Genomic DNA, 24,169 nt, shown 5'->3' on the forward strand with positions numbered 1-24,169 from the left:
GTGTAGGAGGCTCTGCCAAGAGACGTATGTAGAATGAAAAAACCACATAAACCATAACCATAGATCACAAATTGTTCTTAGGCTTAAACAGAAACTTAGATATATACATCGCAAAGTGCAGATGTGTAGAAAAGGAAAATGGAACAAAAGTTATGATTTGCAAATGATGATATAAATATGATTATCTAGCTTTCTGAAATGCTTCCTGTATGCATGGATTCCTGGCATTAATACACCAGCTGCATTAGTCTCCCATTTCAATGAGTGTGTGTAGGTGTGATGAAGTGTATAGCTGCATCCAACCTTTGCATACTCTCTAGAAGGATGTTAGCGTGTGCATACTTTCTGAGCATAAACAAAAACAGCAGCACCACCCTCTTAGTTTGTTTGAAGATGTATTTGGGAATATGCTACTATTTATGCATGTGGATGTGAAGTGCATCTGAGTTTCATGTGTGGGAGTGCACGTGTACAGAATAATGCATCCTCCCTAGTCCCTGCAAACAGTATGTGTAAACATATATGTGTTATTGCTAAATGATCTAATGGCCGATTCTTTCCTATTTCCCTTCCGTTACTTGCTGGTGATTTAATGTTATCTCAATAGAATTGCATTGTAGTGATCATGTAGCACTAACTTTTTACAAATTATGTTGCTTAAAGTGATGCTTCTGAACAAACTGTTAAGTACATTTAGTTTAAAGATGCACTAACTAAACATGTTTTATGTGTAATGTGAGAATTATCGCTAGTTGTGACAAAAATCACACAAAATGATCTATATATTACAGCTCTACAGAGTGTTAACCTCTTTCAGTTCATTGCTTACTGTTAGGACTCAGCGCTCTCATCAACCTTCTTTCTAGCGGCAGTAGGCAGAAAAAAATGCTCTGATGAATCCACTAAAAGCTACTTATCCACCCTTAAAGGAGAATTCCGGTCAATTTCAACACGTAGCTCTGTCGTTTGTAAATTTGGAGTGCTGTCAGTGGCGAGAAAAACGAAAACAATCGGTGTTGCCTACACCGTGTTATCCTCCTGCTACAGTTAGCACCCAGGAGGCTGAAACGTTTTAAACGTGCTTTTAGCCTCTTAACATGTTCGAAATGTTATTAAAGTTCCTACCCATGTGAAGTTATTCCTTCCGAGTGAACACAGTGAATCTGACTGCAGTAGATGTGAAAGAAATGCATAACATTTGTGCTAATTTATCTCTGTTTAGTTCCGGTGTTGAGACGGCAAGACGAGTGCTTCGGGACTATAACACCGAAAAGAGTTACAAAAATATTTTCAAAAATAGGCATATGCTTATTTGGGTTGTTTGCATTTCTTTAAACCAATCACAATCGTCTTGGGTGTTGCCAAAAAAATTTGTATCAATATTGTAATGTTAATTTTTAATCACCTCAAGCAGCCTTGTGGTGATGGTTCATAAAAGTTCAATTTAAGACGTGAAGGAGATCTGACCACTTGTTCCTATATGAATAGGAATTTACCTTCTGAATATTCCAATATGTTAAGATGTTATTTTTCCCAACTTTACATTTATTTTCATTTATTGTCATTTATCAGTGGCTTCCCCCCAACAGACCTCAATTGCAATTCTACACATATCTCAAAACTGCCTCTTTAGGTTTTTAAAGGTGTTTAAAAAGCATCATGAGGATGCAAAACTTTCATGCATAATATTAAATGTAACAACTTTCATGCCCCAAATTATATTCAAGAGAGTTTTGTTTTCTGCAGGGTGAAAATGCTTCACAAACAGCATTTAGGCCATAACCGGATACTGTGACTGCACTGGAAGCTAGACTATGTGTATGTCTGCCTGCATTTATCCACAGTGCTTAGCTGTATGCAAAGTGAGCTTATTTGCACGTGTGGGTGTTCTTGTTCGTCGGCACCTCTCAGAGGTCGGGTCCTTGCAGTTGAGTGGGTACTTGAGCTCGATGACATGGCCGTTCCTCTCGCGCAGGAGATCCTGTTGTTCGGTGTAATACTGCACCAGCTCGGCCAGTGTGGCAAACTTCTCGCCTCCGTACAGGTCGTAGTAGTCACCCGAGTTCTGGATCTTAATGTGGGTCACCTCATCGTTGCGCCTGAGTGGGAAAAAAACACAGTGTGAATTCATCACTCAGTTAGTTACCATATGTGGTAGAAGAAACACTCAGCATTTTTCTCTGTCTCTTGCACCCTGCAGATTCTGATTCTCTCTCTCTCTCTCTCTCTCTCTCTCTCTCTCTCTCTCTCTCTCTCTCTCTCTCTCTCTCTCTCTCTCTCTCTCTCTCTCTCTCTCTCTCTCTCTCTCTCTCTCTCTCTCTCTCTCTCTCTCTCTCTCTCTCTCATGAATTTACACTTTTAAAATGCCCAGCTTATCAAGCCATCTACTCCCATTTTAAGACAATATACCTCATTTTCTTAAAAAAACGTTAAAGAATCTGCAGATGTGGTGACCTTATTTCATTCGTCTCCTGTTCAGGGTTCTTTTTTATACTAATGTTATGCTATACTGTGACACATTCATTTCTCTGCAATACTGGTGCTTTTTTTTGCATAGCTGAACATATTGGTATATTTAATAAAGGACAAGAAGTATACAACCGTTAAATATAACAAAGTAGTTGTGCCAACACTGGAATGATAAAATAAGCAACAAGCTACTAAAGGAAAGTGGAAGAAATGGAAGAAAAGGCTACAAAGCAGCAGTGATTTAAAAATACTGATCCATTTTATCACACAGACTATTTTTTACTTTGACTTCTATGAACATAACAACACAAATCTTCTCACAAGGGATCATCCCTTTGTCTTAATACTCTGTAGTTTTTTTTATATCTAATGTGTTTGGAGGAAGGCTACAACAGAAATGCATGCAGCTGCTGAATTTCAAGACTGATAAGCCAGAAAACATTTGGTACCACTTTGCATATTCAAAGTACTCTGACTGCTTTAAATAAGTGCACACAAATCTGAAAACACACTGACAGAACGATATGCGGCTCAAGCTTGATTTCTAAATGTACTTGTTTTTTCACTTCCCCATCTTTAGTGACTTCGTCCGACATGTTTCTTTAGCAGAGGTAAACAAAACATCCTGTAAACATTAATTATGATGACACACATACAACAGAGGGGGGTTACTCCTCATTTCCACCGGTTGCGGCTCCGCTGTGGAACGGCTCCGTGCTCCGCCGTCCGTCAATACCCACCAGGTCCGGATTTGTTTGTACGACTGCAGCCATGACTGACAGCTGAAGTCACGAAGACCCACTAGATCCCGCAAATTCAGGTAGAAAAGAACCAAAAAACCAACAACAGTTTGTTTCCATCCAGAGGAGTAGAGGGGAAACAACTCTGTGCTGTGTTTTCAAGGTGTAGTGCAGGGAAATATGATCCGCCATGAGCACGGTGTATTTTATTTTGAAAATTAACCAGATGTTTTATTTTGTTTCTGTGCTCGACTTCCTGTCCCGCACAATCTGAATTGTGCTGAATTGCTGCGGAGCTCTCCGGCGTCGGACCGCAGCCGTTCTGCAGTCAGTGGAAATGCACACATTGACTTTAATGGAAACCTATTGACTCCGCCGCCGTTCCAGAGCCGTTCGCAACCGGTGGAAATTGGGGGTTAGCCAGGCAGTCAGTACTATCTGATCTGCAATATATATTACTTTGTCGATGAAATAGCCTCTCTCTCTGCAAACTGATTATCAGCTAATGGTCATATCAAATGGCACAAATCCTATTTCCCTCCATCACTTTTCTTGTTGTCCTCATGAATTTAACATTCCTTTTGTCCTTCTTTCCATCCTCCCACTCAACATACTGTAAATCCTTTCCTTCCTTAGTTCTGTCCTATAATCCATCTCTCTCTCCCTCCATCCGTCTCTCCCAGTATTTCCTGGTAATTGCTTTATGGCTCTATTAGTGACTGTTGGCAGGGTGCCACAGGTCTATGGCCCTGTTAAAGGCCCCTTCTCAACTCTCGGGCCAAAGCCCCCTTTTCTCTCAGAGATTAACAGCATTAACTCTGGAATGAGCCAAACACGTCCTATTAGATTTTCATTCAATTCTCTGCTCTGCCTCCTTCAGACATTAATAACATTTATGGATTTATTACGATATGGCACATCTTCTTTACAGAGAGAATACAGGGATGCAAGGTCAGCATCAATCTAGCTCACTACTGTCTATTTCAATACATGACAGATTACTTAAAGTAATAATCTTGAATATTTTCATTTAAATACATGTCTGTTAAGTCACTATCTAAATAAGGTAACACAATGGGGATTGTCCCACTTATGAAAGCACTTGCATTTTGCAGTAACTGTGTGTCTGTGGCAACTTTCCCGGGAAAAATCACCAGCCAGCGGCACACAGTTAGTGAAGCGTTTTCCATCACCCAGCAGGGGTTGGTCCACCAAAGAGGATAGCTATGAAGCGGCGTACTGTTTACTATGGCCAAACAAACAAAGGAAACAGTGATGACTACAGACAATGAAACATCAAAAACAAGTGAAATTGAGATCTAAAAACACACCTGCATTACAGCTTATCACCATAGGGGCCGCCACACAGAATAGGAGGATAGTTCTTTTGTCTCAGTAGTGGTTCCATACTGTCCACAATAACAAGAAACCCATCCAGGCCCATGGTGCATGTTTGCATCGCAGTGGATCATTTCCAGCTCAATACAAAAAACTTAGAGCTGAGCAATGTTGCTTAAAGAATAGATCTGAATATTTGTTTAGCCTTGATGAAATGGCTTAACGCAGTGCCAGACTTTACCAGCTTCCTATCAACTATACATACAAGTAAATAAATTACCCAATTAATAGGTTTAAAACATTAAAATAACAGATATTGACAAGAACACCATGCCTAGTTCTGATTATGTGTACATTATAAATATTCACTATTTTGCATTGTCAAAGTGATTTACATTTATAGTGTGAACAGAAGCAAAACAGAATGTGAAAGAATCACAGTTCTTTCGCAGTGAATCAAAATAAAAGAATCGCAGTTCGCCGTGACACTAAACTAAAATGAAATCATCACCAACCCACAAAAAAACTGCACTGAAAGAGAAAAATCCCCTCTCTGTCCATACAGAACTAATTCAGCTAAGTGAAACAACCTAAAATACCAGCTGCTTTATGTGGCATTCTGTCCACAAACAGTCCTTAACACAATGGCATTCCTCCGCGCCATGGCATATTATGAAGAGTAAACTAGAATAACAAGCCTGTTGTTGTTACTACAGTAAGTGCTTGTTTAAATCCAAGCAATGCGCATTAATTCATGCATTCAGAAAATGTGGAATGTTTACAAGTCATCATCACACATTTAATTAAAACAAGACAGGTTTTCCCTACATTTAGATGCCATTTAAACACATTCATGACACAAAGTTCAGCCTTCAAAGATGGGAAGTAGGAAATTTACTGGCTGAGGTCGCAAGCAAACAGGTGCGTAGGATTAACAACTTTTTTTCCAATCATCCATCAAACAACGTTTGGTTGTTGAGAAGTACAATGTTCCTCCCTACTGACTGAAGTTCTGTATTTTCAAATCAGTGTGTATGTTCTCAGCAATGTCCTGTATGATTATTAGTTCAGCTAAAAAGGAGTGTCTGGCATGACACTGCTTTATTATTCTAAAGGTTTGCTCACAATTAGTTTGATTTACTGATAACAATCTAGATTAATCTCAGCTATACTGCTTTGTTACATATGATAATGAAATAAAACCAGGAAAGTTAAACCATTTTTTTTTTTTAAATCTATGTTAAATACAAAATGTATTTCTTTGAGAACACAAATCAAACTGTATAACTGTATATAAGTATACATACAGCACGTCCTAAGAATATGCAGTGGAATGAATTCAAGTTAGTCTTTACTACGGATTTAATTTCATAATAGGATGGTACCCAGCATTACTGGAAAACCAAATGCAGTAGATATAAGCAACATAAGTTTGTCATTGAGTATCATATGAACTGGTTTGCATTGATATGGCTGACTAAGATGAAGCACAAACGTACATAATGTCCCATAGTCCTTCACAGCACCTCTCTATGTGAATAGCATTGCCGTTCTGCTGCAGCTTAACAGACCACATCTCCGTGTGCAAGATTACATGTTAAAAAAAAGTTCCACATTCGAGCCACAACATTAAAGCCTGCAAAATAGTGAGTTTTAGTACACAGTATTTGGATCATTATAGCATAGGCTCCACACAGACAACTGGGAAATGCACATAAATATGCACGTACAAAGCCCAGAATATATAAATTATTGCTTGCTTTGCCCTGAAGCTATTCCAAGCAATGTTTTTCACTCAATACAGCCTAAAAGCACCATATCCAGTCCACTTTTGAAATTGAGGATGATAAACCTTTGGCCTCTTTTTCAATTCCCCTTTTGCATCCTTTACAGACTATTATGCTGTTTTTGAACCTAAATCCTAAAGAAGGCATGTTCAAATCTGATATAAAATTTCAGATGTTACGTCAGAGTTTGATGTTAAGTCAAACTCTATCAAGTCAAGAGTTTGACTTGATAGGCTGGAGAAAAACCAGGCATACAGCCAATGTATCATCTGTTGAAAAGAAGATCTTTTTGAACTACACACTTCTATTTCCTCAGTTCACTAGGCTCCCTTTTGAAGGTTGGACAGTTTGAGCCAAGAGGTGTCTGTCAAAATCACCAGTGTCATAGAAAATGACTTGTACAATGGACAACAGTTCTCACTGGGCTAAACTAATAAACAATAGCAACTCTTTCAACTGTTGGGGAGCATCAGTTTAAACAAAAAACATCCCCAGATTAGCTCTGCTACTATTGGCAGCTAGTCATATAGCAACTGTGGTTGGCTATATGCAAACACATGTGACATTTATAATTTGTTTTCTTTAATGTCTTCCCCAAGCGGTATTATCACTTTGGCTTAACTCTGTTGTTTTTAAATGTGCTTCATAAATAAATTTGGATTTGATTATCAAAAAAGATATGTGACAGTTGGACGTGGTTGGTCAGACACTGTGATGAGTGAGCTCAAAACATAGACTGCACAAATTTGAACATACTGTAGATTGTCTCGTTTTTTTATTTTTTTTTATTTTTTACAAACAAACTTGGTTAAAGATAACAGTTAAGTAACAACCATTGTCCATAATTCAAGAGGGAGTAGACTGATCCTTTGCTGCTCAACGCTTTGAAATGCTCGGACCAGATGGAACCGACTATAGACAGTCCCTTCAGTGTCACATGAGCGCCAATGTTTGCAGTCTACACTGAGGGTCAGAAAGTATCTGTATCCTAATTAGGGCTGGGTATCGTTAAAAGAATGTCGATACCGGTACCAATACCATGACATCAATACGGGTTCCTGAATGATACTTTTTTTCGATACCAATAACAAAAAGAAATTACACCATTACACGTTACGGCACAAATCTTTTTATTTATTTTTCTGCTCCTACTACGTGAGCCCCGTCTCTGTGTAACGTAGAGTTTTCCTGTGTGTCTCTACAACGTGTAACGTTAGACAGTCAATCACAAACATTATTAGATCTTGGTAAAAGCATGCTGCATGCTTATTGGCTCACTGACGCTGATTACTCCTTAGGTATTGAAATTGGGTATACTGTAGAACAGGGATCTTCAACAGGGGGTCTGGGACCCCTAGGGGGTCCTCAGAGTCAATGAAGGGGGGCCTCCAAATGATTGTTGATTTTTGAAAGTTTTTTCAAATAATCCAACATATTATTAGCAAATATAAATCCCCACTGAAGATAGGCTTTCTGGCCTATTGGTAAGGTATAGTCACTAAGGTAGCCATCCAAAGATACAGTTAATCCTAAAGAGTCCACTGTGCCACATGTAGGTTTTAATGAAAACATGATTTATAAAATCATGGCAACAATTATAAGGCTATTTAAATAGCTTAGTATTCTACACAAAAATGGTATGTATAAAGGCTTTAGGCCGCCCTATACGTTATTGTAGGCCCAGCTTAATATGCTACTTCATTTTATACAATATATGTAGTAGGGGGTCCCTGCTCCATCTCTCTTTCAGTTAAGGGGTCCTTGGCTTAAAAAACGTTGAAGACCCCTGCTGAATTTTTCGATATTTGATATTAAGTAGAAAATTCAGTCGGGGCCTAAAAAGTATTGAATTCGGTACCCAGCCCTAATCCTAATGCTTTCTTTGTATATCATAATACAAATATGTTTGTTGTAGCTTGCTTGCTAAAAGTGGCTAGCATACTTAACAGTAACTAGCAGTTAGCAATAAGCCTACTGTGTTGGCACGTGTGAGGAAAGTAGAAACGCTGACACAAACATTTGCACGCTATGGTTGTTCTGTCTTTATCCTTGTTGACATGCAGATCTAGGCACACCTCATGCCACTATTAACTAAGGGTGTTAAACTGGGCGGTGTCACGATGTGGGAAGTTAGATTTCAGAATGCAACATTTACATTCAACATTGGAATAAAGAAACTGTTGAAACATGTTAGAAATGAAGACTTGTAGAAAATGTAGTTTAAATACAGGTAACATTTAAAGATTGACATTTACAATAATGATGGTGAAATGTGTCAACCTATAAATAGCCTGACTGCAGCAGAAACATATCTAAGTAAACCCAGGCTAGCATTATATAATACAAAGGCTCAGAGAAAATCCATTGGCTCTCTATGGTAAATTGCCCTGCAAAATTCTCTCTCAAGATTGCCCTTAAAATTCCTCCTCGGGTCTTTAGAGTGAATAAAGAGCATGAAAAATGAGAAAACTTAACAAGACTGCTCTCCTTATGGAGTTGAGCTTGGATATAAATTATGGCCAAACTTTTTCTGCTTCAAACTTTCTCCTTCTCCATCTTTGAGTTTTTGGAAACTCTGAATTGATTACATTTTTAAAAAGCTCTCAATATCGTCTTAGACTTCAGATGCTTTTCAGCAGCGGCTCTGTACGACCCCTCCTTCCTGTGTGTTCACCCCGTGGACCAGAGAAAAAGAGAGGTGGGGGAGATAAGAAGAAGAGAGGCAGAGAGAGGAAGATAAGACACAGAGAGAGAAAGAGATCACAGTGACAATCACGCTCATAGTGGCCTTGGTAAGATGAAATTTGGCTAATGACTGACTAATTAGTATACTCTGAGAAGCCACTTTATGTGTGTGTGTGTGTGTGTGTGTGTGTGTGTGTGTGTGTGTGTGTGTGTGTTTTAAATGAAGACTGAGTTAGGTATCATGATATGCTGCTAAGAATAGCTTCTGTAGATACAGGATAATTAAGTAATTATCTTCAGTATATTCCAATATTTTCTACATTTTGCAGACGTTATATGGCGCATTACAACTTGTAAAAAGCCACAAAAGCAAAAGCCTGTGAACGTTCAATTCAAAAGATTAAAGAATTTTATGACCTATACTTTTGCACTGATGGAGGACGTGTACTGAAGCTGTAAAACGTGTTGGTTTCTACAATTAAAGTCATAAATAGCTTCAGATTGAGTTTTGCCCCTAAAGTTGACAGAATCAGAATATTTTGGGAGGACATGCATCTATAGCACAGTATTCAATGCTATTCCATGGTACCCCTCTGACACTTTTAAAGTTCTGAGGTTACAGCAGGGCTCAACGGTAACTGTCTTTCCGAGGAGCATGTGTGCTCCTAAGCGCATAAAGAATTTTATGGGCACAATGAACATGTAGGCTATCAAATAATTAGTTTTTGTTTAATAAGAGATATGAGGATACATTTACAAGCAAGGTGATTTCATTTATTTGTATGCAAAAAGTATACTAGGTTTGTAATACTTTCTGCTTCAAACTGTATTTATTTAATAATCATGTTATTATGTATACTTAAAACTGCTTTAAACAGTGTATGGTTCAAGGTTCAGTTACTGTCATTGTCCAACACAGGGTGGCACAGTTCAGACCAAAGATTCGCGATGGGAAACTGAACTGGCCCGTCTCAGCTCGACTCGAGCCAGCTGATGGTGTAACTGCGACTCATAGATTAGTCACCATGAGCTACAGGTCATACAAGATAAAGTAGCTCTGAATCGGGCAAGCTCCCAAGTGTACTGAACTGAGCACTGGTACATTTTATTACTTAAAAATTCAACTTTTCATTTGAAATGTTGGAAGCTTGTATTTCCTATTTCATAAGGTACATAGTCTCTCTTTATTATGAAGTCTGCTTTCCTCCTCCTTCCCCTTAGTTCAATGTGACCTACCTTCTCTAGCAGGTGGTGAGGCTCTGCACACTGGCCACTTGACCTGTGTGTGTGTGTGTGTGTGTGTGTGTGTGTGTGTGTGTGTGTGTGTGTGTGTGTGTGTGTGTGTGTGTGTACAGTATGTGTGTTTAAGTCTGTCAAGACCGCAAATTGTGGCTACAACTCACCCCACCAACCTTCCTGTGGTGTCTGCACCACACATGTACAAACACGCACGCACACACACACACACACACACACACACACACACACACATATACACACACACAAACCACAGGCAGTGAAGGTCAAAGCCTTAACAGGTCCCTCACTCTTTAACATTATTTAAAAGCTAGCAGCTGCCTGTCTAACTTCAGTTTCCTTTTCCTCTTTCTGCCTTTGTTTCTTTCACACACATACACACACACACACACACACACACACACATAAGCGCACGCACGGACACACGCACGCACGCACTCATGCATGCGCACACACGCCTATGCCGCCATGCCAGCCACAGCTACAGTCACAAAGTAACAAATGCGTTTGGGTTTTCTTCCAGGCACTTAGCCAACTGATGTATCTCTTAAAAGCTTCCGCTGCTCCTCTCTCTTCGTCTATCTCAGTTTGTTTCCTGCTCTCTGTAATCAACACAGCATGTAGTGCTTACCAGAAATGTCACATTCTCTGCAACACACCAGGGTTCACAATTAAAGAGATAACGGGGATATGTTTCATAATTTTACCAAATCGCACATTCCAAATCTGTTATCCCACATGTTCCTAGAAACACTCACACAAAATAACTTCTGTTCAAACACCATTTATTTAACCAGATGAAATGGTCTCATTTGCTGAGCCACGGGTAGTATTTTCAGATAATCGTAGGCCTTGCCCACTCCTGAGTGGTGAACCTCCCACTTCAGTCATACCAGCACAGTAACTCCTCATTCTCAGAATGAAAAACAACAAAATCCACTGTCACATTCACAGTGAATTATTTTAAGGGTATTGGGACAGTATTAGATATTAGTTTTGTTTTTGTGAAGCTTTTTGGTCATACAGGCATTTAGGCTTATACAGTTCAACTCACTTTAAATCACAATGGATTGGAAGACTAGCAAAGTGCCTAAAATATAAAAGAGAACCACTTCCTCTCTAATCACCGGTCCAGCATCCCAAAACAACAGCACCAGAGCTTTGTTTGTTCCCGGGGTTGAACTTTGAACCGGTGAAAACAGTAAGATTAATAAATAGTGAGACTTATGGTGACCAACAAAAACAATATGAAAAGGAAGTGAGGGAGTGTAGGTGAGGCCTTACCTGACAGAGAGGGTAAAATCCCCCGGATTGCTCTTGCTCGGCCGGGCCAGGAAACTGCCGTGGACACCCCGGGTCAACAGAAGCCGTTCTGCCTCGATGCCTGTGATGTTGGGGTGGAACCACCTAAACAGCAGTGAAAAACATGGGACAAATAAGTGTATATATATAAAATTATATAATTTTATGTCAGTTTTACAAGTTTTGTCCATATAACCGTCAGACACAAGAGTCCATTTTAGTCTTTAGTTTTGCAGTCTAGCCGACTATATGGGCCTGCCGTGTTTTAGCTTTAACCACTCGGCTCTACATGTCAGAGAGCTATTTAATGTATGTTCAGGCCTGTAAGAGTGTTTTGACATATTTAATATGCAGCGGTGTGTACGTTTCATTAGTTTAGTCTAAAAACTGGCTTTTTTCAGTATAGATGAAAATATTAGATAAATCGATAACAACAGTTATTACATTAAATACTGTACGGAATAAAGTATTTGGAAAGTGACACTTTCTTTGTTCGTTTGGCTTTGGACTCCAATCCACTGCATTTGAAATGAAACAATGACTATACAATTTGAGGTTGTTCACATTCATGTTCAGCTAACACTATAGGAACTGTGTCCTTTTTATACATCTCTAGGCCATTTGCAAGAACAGAAATTGTACAGCTGTAAGATTGTTAAATGTTGTTGAATTAACAGAATCCTGCTGAGAAACTCCAAAGAAGGACTTCACTGGCCTTTGCATGTTAGGTTCAATTAGTACAAATAACAAACTAACAACTAAAATGACTTAGTGATGTCTCAGCTCCTTGCCTTTTGGCAGTTGAATCAGATCAGCTCAGAACCCTGGATTTTATAAACAGGGTCAAAGCTTTTGCCCATAAACTGAGGAGGAAAAATAGCTGGTTTGAGGTACTTTTGGCTATTTACACTGCTACTGTGTGTATGAGGCTGGTTTAGTCATTATGAATATTACACTTAATCATTTTCTTTGTAATAGAAATATGATAATGTGAATCTTTCAGCTATAATTGTTGTATTCCGTAATATCATTTACCAAGTATTTTAAAACTTAACTTACTTTCCTTAAAATAAAATAAAATAAACAATATCTTAGGTCACACATCCGTTGCATGCTGGTGTTCAAAGTAAAATGACACCAATAAATAATGTGCTTCTCAATAACACTTTAGCATAAACTACTGTATGTTGAAAGGTAGTCGGACTGACGCACTCAATAGCGAGCTGTATGAAAAAAGACAACCTTCGGCAGATCTAGGGCTAAAATTGGAAGCAATAGTAACTGCTGAAAGTTATATTCCATCACATTTATGCTTGTTTTCTTAAAGATTTATTCATAGACGATTTATAACGAAATCTGTAATCATGATTCTGGTGGTGCATTAGTACGAAGGATACTTCTTTCTTTGAATTAAACCATACATTTGTTTCTTGATACAAACTGTATGTCCTGTCCTGGTTTAAAGGGAAATACACAGTAAAGCCAAAGCTAATGATTACATGTTACTTCCTCTGTTGCAAAACCCTGCAGGCAAATATTTATCCCATTCACTTCTCAGGTATGTTGACCAATTATCTGGGTTGTGCACTCTTACTGGAGTGTTTGATACTGCCACTTATCCAAACTAAACCATATTCACTATTCACAAATAGTTGTAAAACATAAACCTAGCACATCAACACACTGCTACTAGCACTGGCATGCTGGAGTGTGGAGTAAAAACTGTGTTTAATGAGTGAAGGACTACACTGATCTTGAAGAAGTAGTGATTAGGTACAGCAGCCCAATGTCCCAGTGAATGGCTCTATGTCAGCTGTGTGGATTTAAAGCTCATGTTTAAGCAGGGATCATTGGGTTAAACCTCTCTAACTACTGTGTGCCATTGCTGGCTAATCCAACGCACCATTAGCCATCCAGGGCCCCATTCGTGTGTCAAGGAAGGGGGGGGTTGAGAAAACTGAAACACGTATATAGTAAGTGGTGTACTGTCTATCAGTGGTGACACAAAAACGTGCAATCAATCATACGCCATTTTAGTGAAAACATTAACTCACAGTTAAGCAGCATTGAAGCTATGCAACCCTCAGTGACAAAAATGCCCGAAATAAACCCAAAAGTCAGTTTTGTATTCACACTGTGTTAATTTAATTTAATTTTAATTAATTTATACTTTTTATTGATCCCCAGTGGGGAAATTAGAATTTACACTCTGTTTGTTAGAAATTACACTGGGATTTTATAATTGTTATGCATATACACACATCTGAATCTTTAAGTTATTTAATACAGTATATCCAAGGAGTAATCAGGCAACCATTAGGAGCTGCAGTAGCTAGTGGAGTATGTGATTAAACAGTTCCAGTAGCAGTTTATAAATCTATTAGTCAAATGAGAGAAAAGGAATCAATGATGATATTGGTAACTAAGTGTTTCAGTCATTTATTGAGTAAAACTACCAAACATTTGCTGGTTTCAGCTCCTCAAATCTGACAATTTGCTGACTTTTTCCTTGTTTTTTGGATTGTTAGTCAGGAAAAAGTAATTTGAAAACATCACTTTGAGCCCCTTTGATCCTATCTTATAGACTAAATAATGAATTGATTAATAAAAAGAATAATGGATAGACTATCTGAAAATGAAATTGTTAATTGTTAAATTCTAAGCTCTATAAGAATTGTGTGCGTTTTTAAGTTAAACAGCTGAACCCATGCAAAACCATTACTACCGTCCAGTAGTAACCCTAACACTAGTCCAAATCCACGACGTTCCACTTCCGGGATTGGTCCGTTGCAGCCGGAAATTCCACCGGATGTCACTCTTTACGGCCGGATGTCCGGTACTTTCTTTGTGTTTTGTAATTTTAAACACCGGTCGATTTCTGAGGACTGTGGTTAACTGCTCCTCAGATCTCTGCAGGGTAAATCCAGACAGCTAGCTAGACTATCTGTCCATTCTGAGTTTTCTGTTGCACGACTAAAACAACTTTTGAACGTACACACGTTCCACCAAAACAAGTTCCTTTCCGAGGCTATTTTGCAGCGGCACCGGGGCTCCGTCCGGGGCTTAGCGTTTGTGATTGGTTTAAAGACATGCCAATAAACCAGAGCATGTTTTTTTTCCCATCCTGGAATGCTGTGTGGACTAGCCAGACCCTCCTCCACAGCGCTGTGGAGCTCTTGACTTTTTCTTTGGAAAGAAAAATGCTTGTAAATGCCAATGATTCAACAAGAATGAGAGTGACATATAGACCAAATGAGTCATGGAAATCATGCATTTTACATCCTAAATAATAGCCTTTCAGCACCACCCCCGACACATTACAAAGGCTTATTATTGATTAATATAACCCAGGGGGAAGCAGGCAGATGGTAACACAAGAGCGCCTTCATGAAGTCATGCTGAGGAGATAATATCTGAAAGCTTCAACAGTGGGCGAGCATTTAGGCATTTCTGTTTTTGTACACTGTATGATACAAACCCATGACAGTAAGATAAAAATAAAACTCATGTGTCAGCTCAGCAGATCTTGTGTCACTTCAGAGCGGCGAATACAAACCAAAATACTGTTTGCTTTGACTCCAGTACACTTTTTCCTGCTTCAAACGTTACATCCAACGTTACATGATTGCTGGATATACCAAACTAACTTTTCTTCACTTTCCTGGAGCCCGAATGGATAGCATACAGGAACATCGCAACTGTTGTGTAAGTTTGCCTCTAACTTTCACCACTTATAACTTATTACGTTAATACCGCCGTTTAAAAAAAGCAAATCATATGCCTATTACCAGGGTACCTGTAACGTTACGCCTATAACGTATATCTCCCTCACAAAAACCGAAAACCTGGCCAATATATTTATTACAGCCAATAGATTACCACACTCACAATAAAGTACTCGACGGGGGAACAAACTTTGACACAACACCGAATACTTTAATGTATTTAACATTGTCTTTTCCCTAGGTTGACTGCAGCAATTAAAAAAAAAAAAAAAGCTCTGTGCAGCATCGGGGGGAGGTTCAACGGCTTTGGCTTTGACTGTTTTGCGTTACATGATTACTGGATATAACGTTAACAACCAAACTTTTCTTCGCTTTCCCGGAGCAACAGCGGATTTCTTACATGGACATCGCACAAGAGACGAGACGATACAACGCCGCCGTCATTAAACTGTGGTGATATCATGCAATATCGTTGACGAAAAAGACAACACCACAATGTTTTCTCTCTCTCTCTCTGCGCGCACACACACACACACACACACACACACAAAAACAGTCCGGAGCTAAATGTGAGAGGCTACTCGCTCCGTTTCTGGTGGTTGATTAATGCAGATATGTGCTGATTAGTTCTCATAACGGGCCGGGTGGGTAGCGCACTGCCATGACTCCATTCGGCAACTGTCTGATTACTCCACATTTTAATTGTGATATTTTGTGATTAAATTCTGAATCTTCTACGTTCTCTGTCGGGTAAATATAGTAGCACAATGTTTTTCTCTGATGTAGATGTAGCCTACACTGTAAGTCAGTAGTAGGCTATACAGTGGAGTAAGTGGTTTGGGGTCCTTCTGAAAGTAATTTTGGGGTACAATTTGGTTTTGGAGAATTCTACAACCAGCAGTACCACAGACCAAGCAATCGGCCCGTTCCAAACAGGCACATTTTCAACGGGCACTGTCCTAGTGAGAGGAAACACGAGAAGAGTGAAAGAAGAGACAGGTGAGGCTAGAGACAGACATGGCAGGATAATCAGTAATGATGCTAAATGTGTGATAGGGTTTGTACAGAAGGGAATGATACATGATATATATTAGAATTCAGACCAACAGCATGCAGCACACTACACCTCTCCATTGTGGTCATCGAGGATCCTCTTGGAGGTTAACCACAGAACTTGTCTAGTGTAAAATAAAATGCCAACATCTGCTCAATCTAGATACAAATATTAGTCCAGCCTGCATGAACAGAGAGTCTTGACTGGACTGGACCAGCTTGCGACAGACAGACCGCAACAGACCAGAGCAGACATCTGACCCAGACTGCACCCGTCCCCTTTATCCTCACCAGGGGGCAAAACCGATCTGCTGCGCTTTCTCTCATTCCACAAGCCCAGAGAGCAGATTATAGGAAGAACTTTACAAATAATAAATACTAACCGATTACAAGGGGATTAGTCCTAAAAACATGTAAGAGCGGAGGGTGACTATGACAAGGCCCTCCCTGTGACATTCAAAATATCTCTGGAAGTCTGGCAGGCAAGTTGGTCCGGTTGAGTGGAAGACGGACCATTTTTAGACAGACAGGACACGATGACGGAAAGAAAGTGTTGAATTGTATTATCCACAAAATTCAAAGTGAATCCATAGGAGATTTATTCTCATTGAAATGCAATTAAATCTCCAGACTGGAAAATGTGGAAAAGGGCATTCTGAGGAATGCAATTGCTTAGACTTCATTGTTTTTTCCTGTTTTACAATGGTTTATCGTGTATTTTGCCATACTGTTTGTTCGGTTTTATTATTGTTTATGTTTCTACATATCTTATTAGAAAAAGATTTGAATCTCAAAAAGACTTCCTGATTGAACTTAGTTACTTTTGGACCACAGCACTATTCAACATATCCGACATGATAAACATTTTTCTACAAATCCATATTTATATTTAACAAAAGAAGCCAAAGGTGTTACATGTTGTTCAACCACAAGCAGCTTTGCTTAAGTAAAGTCAAACATTGCTAACATTATGATTAAATCAGAAACTGTTAAAGAAAAAAAGAGTTACAGCCTGACCGATAATTCATTTGTTATTTGAGGCTAATACCAAAATATTTGCCGTTTTAACATAAACACATGGCATAAAAAAAACATTTTTGATAAGGATCCCTTATTGGCCTATTCAATAAAATTGACTTGAATTAACAACGTTTGTTTGAGAATTGAAAAACATAATTTTACTGTTAAAAATAAACTTTTTAGTGGACTGTGCAATAGCATCACTGTTTTTTTTTTGTTTTGTTGCTTACTAGCTGACATACACGCCGATACTAATATCTGCTAATATGCAATCTAACCTACATGCCAGCTCCCAGTACAGTTTTCAATACTTTGTGCTATGGATGCTAATTATATGTATATAGTTATTGCTGTAGAATTAGTCTTTTATTTGACTATATGTTTTCTACTTCCACCCGTTTTGAACGGACCAATTGTTTGGCCTCCTGCTCCAGCTGCTGCTTGCCGCTTTCTCCAGAACCATTGTACCTTACAGAAGGTACAGAGATTCAGATTCAGATTCAGATTTTACTTACAAAACATCACAATTAAAATTATGACGGATTATTATTCATTAAACTATCAAGTTTAATGAATAATAATCCATGTGAATGCAATCCAGCAATACCGGATAGTTCCTGCCCACTTTAACGCCTGGTTGAATGATTATGAATGCAGCTTTGCAGTTACTCAGTCCTCAGCGGAGGTAGCCTATTTGTGGATGTGGGCATGGTTTGCATTGAGCAGCAGGGGAGAGAGCTGAGTGACTCTCAGAGAGTCCCACCTTTAAAATATGATAATACAACTCAAACTGGCCATATTTAGGTTACTGTACTGAAGAGCCATTGACAAGCCATGGGTGTCAGCTGGTGGACAGATTACTTGTGGTATTGTTTTTAATCCTACACAGATTCATACGGAAAAATAATAACCGTGGGGCAAAAACGCCTTATGTCACTAATCCATATCTAATCCCTTATCACAGCACTGCGATCACTCGTCAAATTTTCAAAAACAATGGAGACAGACTATAGCCAGGCGCAAATACTGGACCAATGTTGACAAACAGACAACAGCAGCAACTCTGCACAACTGATCACCTTGTCAGGTTTACAGACAGCTGAAGGCAGGGGGTAAGCTTTCCCTGAGTGTCATGGCACGTACACAACTTTTTCAGCTTTCTTAACAACTAGAGCATACTCCAAGCCCCTTTGTTACCAAACTTCCTAAACGGCCACCTTTACAGCAACACATACACATCAATACACAGGAACGAAATACTGTAAAAATGTACGCACACTACTGGTCAGGTCTCCACATGCTCTCCAGAGTTCACTTGTTATCCTTCTGCACTGGATTCTGGGTCTGTTCATTAAATTAAGCAGACTACAGCAGAATTAAAGGCAGTATTTACGGGAAGAGGAGGAGTTCAAAGAAGTGTGAGGGTTGTCCAAAAGCAGAAAATACGCTGAAGCTGAATGGGATCGTTTCTGCCCTACCTCACCATTCTGGTCGAAGCCTGCCACAGCCTCTTGCTTCAGCAGCCTCAGAGTTTAGTAATCCAGCACTGGGCACTGTTACACAAGAGACGGCAGGAGGGAACGAGGGAGATATAGAGACGAAAGGAGGAGGGTGGGGGGCCGCTTGTAAAAGTGTTACTGGGTTAAATAGAGTGAGACAGAGACAGTGAAAAAAATGAGAGAAGTGGAGGAGGGTGCTTTGTAAGTGTTACAGAGAGAGAGAGTGCAGGAGGGAGAGCAAGTGGGCGGAGGCCTTTTAATCTGGGATTTGGACGAGCGTGAGCAGGCCTGATACCAGCACCCGTCAGTGCTATCAGTCGTCCCCCTGCATTCCCTCCTTCCCCACCTCAGATGAATGTGACAAGTGCTGGCAGACTGGTCCAAAAACCCACTGCTCTCTTCCCTCAGCCTCACCTTCTCTCCCCTTTGTACCCTAAGAGGTAAGCGGCTGTTTGATGGCTCCACTCCAAAGCCCATTCTGTGATCATCAAGCTAACAGCTTTCACTGGCTGTAATATAGACCAGACCAGGCCAGCTACAGGGCCCCTGCTATCTTGTCAGAGGCTAAATGCAACAGCTGTGTTGCCCATGCCTGGAGATTACACCTGATCGTGCGTGGCGTAGTTACACCGGATCATAGTTAGCCCTCGCCAAGCTAAACCCCTTTAATCCAGCCAATTCAGCAGTATGTTATTAGGCTATTCATTTTGCAGCTTGCAGATGAGTTAGAAAATAAATACAGAGAACAAAAGCACAGCAGTATTAGACTGCAGTGTAATGTCTTAACAAGGGCTCCATGATATGAGGAAAATATGTGATATGCGATAACGTTGCTGAATATCGCAATAACGATATCACTTGTGATACATAAACAGATATTAAAGTGTACTCAGTTCTGCTGCTTTCAGTATTCTGTTAAAATACAAAAAATTGCTTGTTTAATTTAACACAAAGGAAACCAACATTTTTCGTTATTGAATAAATTGAACATTGAATTAAATATAAAAGGCACCACTAAAAAAAGAATGAGTTATATTTTTAAGTGCAGTTTTCAACTGATATTTTCTTTCAACTAACAAAAACAACGCAGTGTCTTTTGTGATGTCTTAATGCTCATTGTAAAGACAAACTGAAATTGTTATCTAAAGGGAAACACGAATGTCTGTACCAAATTTCATGGAAATCCATCGAATATTTGTCAAGACATCTATCTATAAATTGCAGGAAAACGTCTGTCTGTCTGTCTGTGTGTGTGTGTTATTCGCATATCTCTCGAACCGTTAGTCCGATGGATTTCAAACTTGACACGTGTCTTGCTACGGACACGAGTAAGTGCAGTGCCAAGTTTGACGTTGTTTGGATAAGAAATGCAAAAGATATCGTCAGTAAAAGAACCACACATTGGCTTTTGCTGCTCTAGCCGCTGGCCACTCCCCCTCTCACACTGCACACAGCAGGACCAGACACAGAGAGGGTCGAAGAAAGCAGCAAGCTTTGGCAGCTAAAATGTGAAATACACCTCAGACTAGAGCTGTCAATCTTCGTCTATAATACTATTTTTTTTTAAATATTTAAATAATATTCAAATATTTAATGCTCAATTGCAGCCTGTTAAATAATATGTACTACACTACTCAGGCTCATGCATTGTCAATGCCACTATAAGCATGTGGTTGTTCTTACACGTTATGTCCCCTAGAAGGATTTCTAACATTAGCCTGGCCTTGAGGCGACCTGCACGCAACTTTGTTTACATTCATTTTCCACCACGAGCACACAGCGACAAACACAAATCAACAGAGAACTCTGTAATGAAACGTTATCTAACAAGTGCAGTGAAGCGGCTCTGTTGTAAAGGCTAACGGTGCTCGGTTAGCACAATGATTACATGTTAGGAAGTACAGCCGAAACGATTTGTCATAAACTAGGTAAGTAACAAACGATGCTAACTGCATTAATAACCAAGCCAAACGGTGCTGTCACTACGATTTTAGTGATTTATAAGCAACCTGTTTCCAGCAGATTGTCACGTTACTGAGAATACAGCTATAAGAAGGTAATATATGACGTGGAAGCTAACTTACAGCTGTAGGGCAGTTAACATCAACTTTAGCTTTCTCCATGAAGCTCCCAGCTAAGCTAACGTTACTATACCTCGCGACACAGTTCGGAAACTAGAACGAGCTAACTATTGATAAAATAAGCATTTTGGCTCGGTGGATGTTGATTTTAAAGTCATGTTAAAGCTATTTCCCGTCCTTACGATTTCCAGCCGCAGCCTGTCACTCCCCCGTGTACTAACGTTACTCGGTACGTAACGTTAGCTCCGTAATGTTGTACTAACGTTACTTGGTACGTAACGTTAGCTTAGACCTCACAATGCCTTGTGTTTCTCATTCCCGCTAAGTTGCTGTTCATACGACATGACATGAATCACACATGCGGGTAGGCCAAGAAGAGGAAGATTAGCTAACGTTTATTATATATAACGTATATTTATAAAAAAAAAAAGAAGTCACATTCGAATAGTAATTTCAGCATTCAAATTTTTTTACTATTCGAATTATATTCGAATTTCGGTATTCGTTCCAACAGCCCTACCTCAGACCCACAAAAATGTGCAAAGTAGCACTACTTTGGACTGTCTTTGACTTTGATGTGTGGGATCGCTTAAGTGCCACGAACATGAATAAAAATATCAAGCAGCCTTAATCTGTGCTACTGAGACTTCAGCAACGGGTTAAACCAGAATTTTCTCTCTCTAAAGTGACCTTAAAGAACTGTGGTCAGATATCAAAGCAAAAGGCTAGCTTTTTAAATGTATGTCGTAATTGTAAAGTCCTATACATGTTCATAACTAGACATGAATATTGCTGAATGAGTAAAAAGTCTGTGACTACATTTTGGTGAAATACGTCGTCGGTGAAGACCACAAACGTTTGATTATGGCTCTTTTTTCAGCACTGTCCTTTTTATACAAGGCAGATCAAACAAGACCTTTTATTTTCAAGAATGAAACTCATTTTCTTAAATGTCACTTATGCAATCCTGTCTGCAAGGCTACGTTTCTTGGATCCTTTTGGAGATTTCCAGAGAAGCTATTATTTTGTGAACTGGGTGTCTGCGTTGTCAAAGCACAGGACAAAATGCATTTGCCCTTTCTCTTTCAGTGTGTTTCTGTGTTTAATGATTAACTTTCAGGCCATCACTCACAAAGAAATGCTTGTAGAAACCTGGTTATTGGGAACTGCTCATTTGCTTGCAAATGTTCAAGTGTCCATATTAACCAACTGCATTAAATAATAAGCTAACAACCAGTGCTGTTGATGTATTTTCAATGATGCTATATTTGTTATTTTAATCAAATTATTGTTAGCTGCCATCTGTTGATTGTCCTTATAACCCTCAAATCTGTAATATGTATCTGTATTACAGCTTTTAAAGTGTCTCCAGGCCAAACAATTGCAAATAACAAATTAAATTTTTGGATTACCAAAGTATCTGTATTCACACCTCGTTAATCACCTGCTATTAAAATATCACTGTGCAGATCTACAGAACCAATCTCTCATGGCAACACCCCAACTGGGTGATATAACGGATGACCCTAAAGTTATGTGTAATTGAAGTGAAAAGATTACTCTGTGCAGTACTGTAGATTTGAGTCACTGTCAATTTTGAGAAGTCATTAACACAGACTGAACAGCATGCCCTTCCAAGAAAACCACATCCATATTCTCTCCCTCCCTCCCCTCCTCAGATCATGACTGCAGGAGCAGAAGTGACTAAGGGCTTTCCAAGAATAGGATTCCCTTTGACAACTACCAGGCGCCCCATTTCACTGCATCTGGCCTTGGGCAGTGAGAGAGAAAAACAGAGACAAGACAAAGAGAAGGGGGTTTCAAATAGCCTGGATTTATCTGACAAGACGTCGACAGGAAAGAAGACAACACACTGGATGAACTGTGGGAGAGACAGGCAGCTGGGAGCTGCCGGTTAGGCCTTGGGCTGGTTGAGGGGAAACAGGCCCAGTGTGCATCCAGCCACCACTCTATCCTCTTACATAATGTCTCAAGTTCAATATAGCCCTGGTTGGCTATTTAAAGCATGTCCGTCTAGGCCAGCTGACAAAAAGGTGATAAACTTAGTAGCCACAGCGCAGCATGAAAGCCTCGGCTAGGGCTATATTGGTCACAGACAAGCCCGGGGTGTGGATTTTGGTAATGTTGCAGATATTTTTAGCTCAGCTGATGATCCAGGGTATTTACATAAGGGGAAAAACTCACACCCCCCCCCATAGCTGGATGCCTAACTTCTCGGTGTAGCACCAGTCAGCTTAGTAAAATTGGCTAAATGACTAACTTAGGCAATCATTTTGCACGTGCATGCTGTTTGTTTTCAACACTTGCACATACTAAATCCAGCCAAAGCGGACTACATTATTGACAAAAATGCTAGTAGTGATATGACAAATGGTCAAAAGCTTTCAGGGTAGTTCTTTAATCATGCAAAAACAACTAATAGCACAGGGTATCCATAGTTTGTGGCTTTTTGTATTTACATTGAGTAAACAGTACTTGTCAAACACAGAGTAAAAATGGCTCTGGGCATTAATGGTTAATAAATAACTACTATGTTTTTTCATCCAACCTTTTTCCAATAGCCAACATGGAAACCAAATTTTTTGGAAAGCAGAAACTACTTAATACATACCGGACTTCTTGCCTGAAACAAACTGAGGATACAGAGTAATTGCTCCAAAAGTCTTTATCATTTTGACTCTTTAACACAGCATTCTTTGCAATTTTGTATAACTTCAATGCCAAACGTATCATGTAAATAATGGAATAATCCCTTTTAAATGTGGATTAAATAATGTACTGGCAGTAGTCTGGTGTTTCAGATAAACTAATGTTTCTCACTCAGATCATCATATTTGCATATTTTGAACAATGTCTAAAGTGTTACATGATCCTTTTCCACTCAAAAAGCATTCAAAACAAGCGTCTTTAATAAAACAGTTTCTAAGTGACAGCAAATCCCAGATTCAGTTAGGGATTTACCCATTCATCATCACAGGAAAATGTTACAGAGCACAATCTTATTATTGAAAGCAAATGTATGATACTTTGCTAAGATTTTACGCATCTCATTTTACTATGCAAAACTAAAAGGCATAGTCTGAATGTAGTTCATGTTTAAGACTGTAGGTTTTACTGGACAAATAACAAATGCAAAGACTGAATTTGCAATCTGCATTTGAAATCATCAGAAAATGTATATATTGTGTTTTG

The 24,169-nt window shown here is 39.3% G+C and overlaps 1 protein-coding gene and 1 long non-coding RNA gene across 6 annotated transcripts in view; one reads left to right on the forward strand and one right to left on the reverse strand.

Annotated features, from left to right (window-relative positions):
• ptpn11b (protein tyrosine phosphatase non-receptor type 11b) overlaps positions 1-24,169 on the reverse strand; it is a 44,120-nt gene that overhangs the window by 15,652 nt on the left and 4,299 nt on the right. For 4 of the 5 annotated variants that reach the window (XM_078254427.1, XM_078254423.1, XM_078254425.1 and 1 more), the window contains exons 2-3: positions 11,561-11,683; positions 1,905-2,099 (exon numbers count right to left, since the gene is read on the reverse strand). In XM_078254427.1, the coding sequence (XP_078110553.1) occupies positions 1,905-2,099; positions 11,561-11,683 (318 nt within the window). Of the gene's footprint in view, positions 1-1,904; positions 2,100-11,560; positions 11,684-18,854; positions 18,930-24,169 lie in introns of those variants that run through there. The other variant, XM_078254424.1, reaches the window with a different exon arrangement.
• On the forward strand, positions 18,998-23,761 carry LOC144520597 (uncharacterized). Its single transcript, XR_013502236.1, has 2 exons — positions 18,998-19,315; positions 22,636-23,761. It is a non-coding gene; the product is annotated as an uncharacterized LOC144520597 (long non-coding RNA).

This window comes from Sander vitreus, chromosome 7 (assembly GCF_031162955.1).
Source record: "Sander vitreus isolate 19-12246 chromosome 7, sanVit1, whole genome shotgun sequence".
Taxonomy (NCBI): domain Eukaryota; kingdom Metazoa; phylum Chordata; class Actinopteri; order Perciformes; family Percidae; genus Sander; species Sander vitreus.